Below are 7,691 nucleotides of genomic sequence, written 5' to 3'. Positions count from 1 at the left end.
GTCCTGTAGAAGTCTGTCTGTCCTGTAGAAGTCTGTCTGTCCTGTAGAAGTCTCTGTCTGTCCTGTAGAAGTCTGTCTGTCCTGTAGAAGTCTCAGTCTGTCCTGTAGAAGTCTCAGTCTGTCCTGTAGAAGTCTGTCTGTCCTGTAGAAGTCTGTCTGTCCTGTAGAAGTCTGTCTGTCCTGTAGAAGTCTGTCTGTCCTGTAGAAGTCTGTCTGTCCTGTAGAAGTCTGTCTGTCCTGTAGAAGTCTCAGTCTGTCCTGTAGAAGTCTCAGTCTGTCCTGTAGAAGTCTGTCTGTCCTGTAGAAGTCTGTCTGTCCTGTAGAAGTCTGTCTGTCCTGTAGAAGTCTGTCTGTCCTGTAGAAGTCTGTCTGTCCTGTAGAAGTCTGTCTGTCCTGTAGAAGTCTGTCTGTCCTGTAGAAGTCTGTCTGTCCTGTAGAAGTCTGTCTGTCCTGTAGAAGTCTGTCTGTCCTGTAGAGGTCTCAGTCTGTCCTGTAGAAGTCTGTCTGTCCTGTAGAAGTCTGTCTGTCCTGTAGAAGTCTGTCTGTCCTGTAGAAGTCTGTCTGTCCTGTAGAAGTCTCTGTCTGTCCTGTAGAAGTCTGTCTGTCCTGTAGAAGTCTCAGTCTGTCCTGTAGAAGTCTCTGTCTGTCCTGTAGAAGTCTGTCTGTCCTGTAGAAGTCTGTCTGTCCTGTAGAAGTCTGTCTGTCCTGTAGAAGTCTGTCTGTCCTGTAGAAGTCTGTCTGTCCTGTAGAAGTCTCTGTCTGTCCTGTAGAAGTCTGTCTGTCCTGTAGAAGTCTCTGTCTGTCCTGTAGAGGTCTCAGTCTGTCCTGTAGAAGTCTGTCTGTCCTGTAGAAGTCTGTCTGTCCTGTAGAAGTCTGTCTGTCCTGTAGAAGTCTGTCTGTCCTGTAGAAGTCTGTCTGTCCTGTAGAAGTCTCTGTCTGTCCTGTAGAAGTCTGTCTGTCCTGTAGAAGTCTCTGTCTGTCCTGTAGAGGTCTCAGTCTGTCCTGTAGAAGTCTGTCTGTCCTGTAGAAGTCTCAGTCTGTCCTGTAGAAGTCTGTCTGTCCTGTAGAAGTCTCAGTCTGTCCTGTAGAAGTCTCTGTCTGTCCTGTAGAAGTCAGTCTGTCCTGTAGAAGTCTGTCTGTCCTGTAGAAGTCTGTCTGTCCTGTAGAAGTCTGTCTGTCCTGTAGAAGTCTGTCTGTCCTGTAGAAGTCTCAGTCTGTCCTGTAGAAGTCTCAGTCTGTCCTGTAGAAGTCTCAGTCTGTCCTGTAGAAGTCTGTCTGTCCTGTAGAGGTCTGTCTGTCCTGTAGAAGTCTGTCTGTCCTGTAGAAGTCTGTCTGTCCTGTAGAAGTCTGTCTGTCCTGTAGAGGTCTGTCTGTCCTGTAGAAGTCTCAGTCTGTCCTGTAGAAGTCTGTCTGTCCTGTAGAAGTCTGTCTGTCCTGTAGAAGTCAGTCTGTCCTGTAGAAGTCTGTCTGTCCTGTAGAAGTCTGTCTGTCCTGTAGAAGACTGTCTGTCCTGTAGAAGTCTGTCTGTCCTGTAGAAGTCTGTCTGTCCTGTAGAAGTCTCAGTCTGTCCTGTAGAAGTCTGTCTGTCCTGTAGAAGTCTGTCTGTCCTGTAGAAGTCTGTCTGTCCTGTAGAAGACTGTCTGTCCTGTAGAAGTCTGTCTGTCCTGTAGAAGTCTGTCTGTCCTGTAGAAGTCTGTCTGTCCTGTAGAAGTCTGTCTGTCCTGTAGAAGTCTGTCTGTCCTGTAGAAGTCTCAGTCTGTCCTGTAGAAGTCTGTCTGTCCTGTAGAAGTCTGTCTGTCCTGTAGAAGTCTGTCTGTCCTGTAGAAGTCTCAGTCTGTCCTGTAGAAGTCTGTCTGTCCTGTAGAAGTCTGTCTGTCCTGTAGAAGTCTGTCTGTCCTGTAGAGGTCTGTCTGTCCTGTAGAAGTCTCAGTCTGTCCTGTAGAGGTCTGTCTGTCCTGTAGAAGTCTCAGTCTGTCCTGTAGAAGTCTGTCTGTCCTGTAGAAGTCTGTCTGTCCTGTAGAAGTCTGTCTGTCCTGTAGAAGTCTCAGTCTGTCCTGTAGAAGACTGTCTGTCCTGTAGAAGTCTGTCTGTCCTGTAGAAGTCTGTCTGTCCTGTAGAAGTCTGTCTGTCCTGTAGAAGTCTGTCTGTCCTGTAGAAGTCAGTCTGTCCTGTAGAAGTCTGTCTGTCCTGTAGAGGTCTGTCTGTCCTGTAGAAGTCTGTCTGTCCTGTAGAAGTCTGTCTGTCCTGTAGAAGTCTGTCTGTCCTGTAGAAGTCTGTCTGTCCTGTAGAAGTCTGTCTGTCCTGTAGAAGTCTCAGTCTGTCCTGTAGAAGTCTCAGTCTGTCCTGTAGAAGTCTGTCTGTCCTGTAGAAGTCTGTCTGTCCTGTAGAAGTCTCAGTCTGTCCTGTAGAAGTCTCTGTCTGTCCTGTAGAAGTCAGTCTGTCCTGTAGAAGTCTCTGTCTGTCCTGTAGAAGTCTGTCTGTCCTGTAGAGGTCTGTCTGTCCTGTAGAAGTCTCAGTCTGTCCTGTAGAAGTCTCAGTCTGTCCTGTAGAAGTCTGTCTGTCCTGTAGAAGTCTGTCTGTCCTGTAGAAGTCTGTCTGTCCTGTAGAAGTCTGTCTGTCCTGTAGAAGTCTGTCTGTCCTGTAGAAGTCTCAGTCATTTACATGTTTGGCATTTAGCAGACACCTTATTACAAAGCGACTTACAATCGATACATTTGACTAAGCGAGTGAATCATCAATCCACCAGTCGTAGCAGGAAGAGTAATCTAGCTCAGGCCCGGGGCCACTGGCAGTCATCGTGATAAAAAAAAGCGTTCTTTCTTTCTTTTTCTATTTTATTATTATTTTTATTAATAAACACTGGAGAGACAGTACAAGGGGGGCAGTAGAAGTCATAGGGGACACAGTAGAGGGGAAAAGCAGGTGTCTCAGGAGACGCTGTGCTGGGGGGTGGTAGATGTCTCATGAGGAGCAGTTAAGGTGTAACCTGAAGAGACGGAGGTCTTCAGTCTCCGACGGAAGATGGGTAGTGACTCTGCAGTTCTGACAGCCGTGGGAAGCTCATTCCACCAGCGGGGAGCCAGTGTAGTGAAGAGACGTGATCGGGCAGTGCGACTGCCATGTAGGTGTAGAGGTGGTGGGACCAGTCGGCCAGCAGAGGTGGAGGAGCGGAGTGAACGGACTGAAGTTTGTGGGGTGACCAATGCCTGCAGGTAGGCAGGAGCTGTCCCTTTAGCTGCCTGGTAGGCCAGCACCAGGGCCTGGAATCTGATGAGATTTTAAGGAAACTGCTTAATGTTAATACGGGAGGAGGAGGGGGAGGGGGAGGGGGAGGGGGAGGGGGAGGAGGAGGAGGAGGAGGAGGAGGAGGAGGAGGAGGGGGGGGAGCGGGAGGAGGAGGAGGAGGAGGAGGAGGAGGAGGGGGAGGAGGAGGAGGAGGAGGAGGAGGAGGGGGAGGAGGAGGGGGAGGAGGAGGAGGAGGAGGGTGGAGGGAGGAGGAGGAGGAGGGAGGAGGAGAAACGGCTTAATTCAAATAAACTTCCTCGAATTCGCTCAAAAGTTTGTACGCTTGTTTGAGATGGTTTTTGCGCATTAAAGTTAAATGAAAACAGGTTTGAAACGCGCATAATAATTCGCACATGATTCGCATTTTCTTTTTTTTCCGCTAACATTGAAGCATCCGCTTGACATTTTTATGGAAGCACAACAAGTAGTGATGCATTTCTGGTGAATGGAAGCAATTTACCATGAGAGGAAGGGGGTTGTGGACTCATTTACCACTAGTACAGGGTTGTGGCACGAGGCGAAGCCATGACATAAATTATTTTTTTTACAATCATCAATCGTTTCAAAATACATATATCCTTCCGCCACAGAATATAGTCCCATAAACCAGATCAACCATTGCCTTGTAGGTCAGCACAGGTGTTCTTAATCAGATTGATTGGGAGGCGCATTGATACTGGAAATGCGGTCTGAACTGAAGGGAGTTGTTGGGGGTATTTACCACTGTTGCTAGCCAATCAGAATCCAGTATCCAAACATGCTGTTGTAGAAACTGTAAAACTGTATTCACCCTCGGCCTTCTGGGATCACGTCGACCATCTGGCTGACTTTGTTCCCCCTCGGCAGTGAAGGAGTTAACTCCGGTCTAGGCTGTAACTCACCGTCCCTGTAGCGTGTTGTTAGCGTGTTCTAGCGCTAATGGGAAGCGTGGTCGCTCCCCTCAGCTCTCTGATCTGGTTAAGCCCGGCCTCACACCCCCCGGCCCGGCCTCAAAGCAGGGCCTGTTGGACCTTCAGCAGGCTGGAGGGAGGCAGCAGCAGCTGTGTGTCGTACCCACCCAGCCCTGGTCGAGTTTACTGTCTGTGTGTCACAACACAGGGCTGCTCTGTTGAGTGTGCGTGTGCGTGTGCGTGTGTGTGTGTGTGTGTGTGTGTGTGTGTGTGTGTGAGTGAGTGAGTGTGTGTGTGTGTTTGTGTCTGTGTTTGTGTGAGAGAGTGTGAGTATGTATCTCTGTGTGTGTGTGTGTGTGTGTGTGTCATACTGTTGAATAACTCAGACAAGAGACAATAGGGTAGCATAATAATAGAAATAATAAGAGATGATAATAATAGCATAGCTGTGTATTCCACTGTGTTTCTGTGGTGTGTGTTCCACTGTAGTTGTGTGTGTGTGTGTGTGTGTGTGTGTGTGTGAGTGTGAGAGAGAGAGAGAGACTGAGATACTGTTGTGTGTGTGTGTGTGTGTGTAACGTGTGTGTGTAACGTGTGTGTGTGTGTGTGTGTGTGTGTTACAGTGTGTAACCTCTCTGGGTGTGTGTTGGTGTGTAACCTCTATGGGTGTGTGTTGCAGTAGTGTGTGTGTGTTGGTGTGTAACCTGTCTGGGTGTGTGTTGCAGTAGTGTGTGTGTGTGTGTGTGTGTGTGTGTGTGTGTGTGGGTGTGTGTGTGTTGGTGTGTAACCTCTATGGGTGTGTGTTGCAGTAGTGTGTGTGTTAGTGTGTGTTGGTGTGTAACCTCTATGGGAGTGTGTTGCAGTAGTGTGTGTGTTGGTGTGTAACCTGTCTGGGCGATATTTTTTCGCGTGCACGTTTTTTTCTCAAAACAACGACCTCATTTCAGCCAAAACTAGAGGATGGCCAAAAAAATAATAATGAATATACAGAATATAAACTTGTGACTGACAGTCACATACACACACACAAAGATCATCAGCTATAATATAATACGAAGTAGGCCTACATGAGCACAAAAGCGGCTAACGTTACTGATTAACTGTTTACTGTAGTGCAGAGAGATGGTAGTCGTAGGCGGCGTATCAAATGACAAAGCTAAACGTATAATGAAGAACATGAACGATTGTCAACAACACACTCAAGCAGTAAATAGAACAGTCTAAACAACTTGGGTACTACGCACTCAACTGCGGACGGAACAATACTCTCAACCTATAGTTCCGTGCGTGAATTATGTCAACCCACCACATTACAGAAGTAAAATCACAGTCAGATGGAGCATTCGGTAAACAGCTGAGTATCAGCTGAGTTAAAGAAAACAAACTCTTACCTTTGATGACACCCACATCAGCCCTGTTTTCCCGTACTTCTCCCGTGTGTCTCTGAAGGTCCAAATCTTCCCTGAATTTTAGCTGCATGTTTTTCCAGCATGTAATTCCGTTGTCAATAAAAAAATCGTCTCCCCTTCTTTTCCCCTTGACAATCCTGTGTCGTTGCTAAAGTGACGGCACATAAGAATAGTTTTTTGACTTGCTAATGTCTGCTGATACACCAACACAGCTAGCCGATGCTGATGGCTCTCCCGCTGTAGTTGTAGTTGTAGCTGGTGGTGGTGGTACCCTGCCATAAACGCTGTTAGCTGATCCACCACCTAGCTTCTTTGGTCCTGCCAGCCATGCAGTTTCGGGTCGCTCATAGCCACTGCTAGCTTCAGCAATGTTTGTCTGGGGCATCTTTTTTCTTGAAAAATCCATCCATCTGTCGCTGTTTTCGTTTAATTTTTCGAAGAAGCTCTCTGGACTGCAGCTGCTCCCGCGTTAGCATTAGCATCCATTTTTTCTTCTCCCTTCTCACCGTCACGAGCTCAAATGACACTTGTCGGCCGATCTAACTCTTAACACTCACTTACAGGACTTCTGACACCATGTCGTGTTATTCTATTAAACATACACGTGAGTCCTTCTGTATTTCAATGTAAGTGTCTTTATTTTAACTCGCTCTGTAAGCTCTACAATACCGGTCTCTTGTTGTCTCGTCGTAACCTGCCCACCTGACCTGGGGGGTATTCCATCAACGTCGCTAAAGGAAAATCCTGGCTTATTTTTGATAACTCTCGCGAGACCTATCAGAATATGCCTGGATATTCCCTTTAGCGATGTTGATGGAATACCCATCTGATGTCACTACGGTGGCCTGTACACAATAACAATAATACCACAGTTCACATTTAGACCAATCAGGAGCCCTTGTGTCACGTCGTCAACTGAATGTCATTAATCTGATTTTGGATCAGCGGTTAGAGAGAGATGGGCGTGGATTTAGGTGCACTTTTAGTCAACATCCATTATAGCGCTGATCTAGGATCAGATATATTTTAATCAGCTAAAATGTTCAGATTTTTTTCCGATTTTTTTTTTGAGAACTTTTTTTTTTTTTTTTTTTGTGGACTGAATCAATTCGTGGCGGAGGAAATTCATTCGTGGCGGCCCGCCACCAATAAATGCATGTAGAGGAAACACTGGGTGTGTTGCAGTGTGTTACAGTAGTGTGTAACCTCTCTGGGTGTGTGTTGCAGTGTGTTACAGTAGTGTGTAACCTCTCTGGGTGTGTGTTGCAGTGTGTTACAGTAGTGTGTAATCTCTCTGGGTGTGTGTTGCAGTGTGTTACAGTAGTGTGTAACCTCTCTGGGTGTGTGTTGCAGTGTGTTACAGTAGTGTGTAATCACTCTGGGTGTGTGTTGCAGTGTGTTACAGCAGTAGTGTGTAATCTCTCTGGGTGTGTGTTGCAGTGTGTTACAGTAGTGTGTAATCACTCTGGGTGTGTGTTGCAGTGTGTTACAGTAGTGTGTAACCTCTCTGGGTGTGTGTTGCAGTGTGTTACAGTAGTGTGTAATCTTTCTGGGTGTGTGTTGCAGTGTGTTACAGTAGTGTGTAATCTCTCTGGGTGTGTGTTGCAGCAGACTGCTATGAGGAGGTGGAGGCGGTCCCGGAGCAGAAGGAGGCGGAGTCACCACAGCCCTCCGCCCCCTCGGGAGGCCCCGCCCCCCCTGGCCCCGCCCCTGGCCCCGCCCCCGCAGGCAGGAGGAACCCCCCCGGGGGGAAGTCCAGCCTCATCCTGGGCTGAGACCCCTACCCCCCCCCAGCTGGAACCATTTTTTTATTTTTACATTTTTGGGGGGAAAAAAAGAATTACTCCCCCCCCTCCCGTCCCTCTTCTCTCCTGCCCCCCCCCCAATGTCCCAGTTAGACCGCTAACTCCCTCACATTCACTAGCCCCCCCCCCACACACACACACCTCTGCCCCCCCCACACACACACCTCTGCCCCCCCCCTCCCGCCACCCCCCCTCCCACCTTTTGTTTTGCTCCTTTTTCTATTAAAAGAAGAAAACCGTTGACAGAAGCACTTTATGTATCTCCCTCCCCTCTCTCTCTCTCTCTCTCTCCTCCCCCCTCT

At 48.0% G+C, this 7,691-nt stretch overlaps 1 protein-coding gene across 1 annotated transcript in view; it reads left to right on the top strand.

Annotated features, from left to right (window-relative positions):
- LOC308150836 (jupiter microtubule associated homolog 1-like) overlaps window positions 1–7,359 on the top strand; it is a gene marked incomplete at its 3' end in the record, with an annotated part of 27,760 nt that extends 20,401 nt beyond the window's left edge. The window contains exon 5 of the mRNA XM_080523626.1: window positions 7,193–7,359. Coding sequence (XP_080379752.1) covers window positions 7,193–7,359 — 167 coding nt within the window. The remainder of the gene's footprint in view (window positions 1–7,192) is intronic.
- Window positions 7,360–7,691: the final 332 nt, after the last annotated feature.

The sequence above is a fragment of the Nansenia antarctica genome (genome assembly GCF_963989245.1).
Source record: "Nansenia antarctica genome assembly, chromosome: 2".
Lineage (NCBI taxonomy): Eukaryota > Metazoa > Chordata > Actinopteri > Argentiniformes > Microstomatidae > Nansenia > Nansenia antarctica.
Note: the sequence above shows the minus strand (reverse complement) of the source record. Positions and strands in the feature narration are given on the sequence as shown.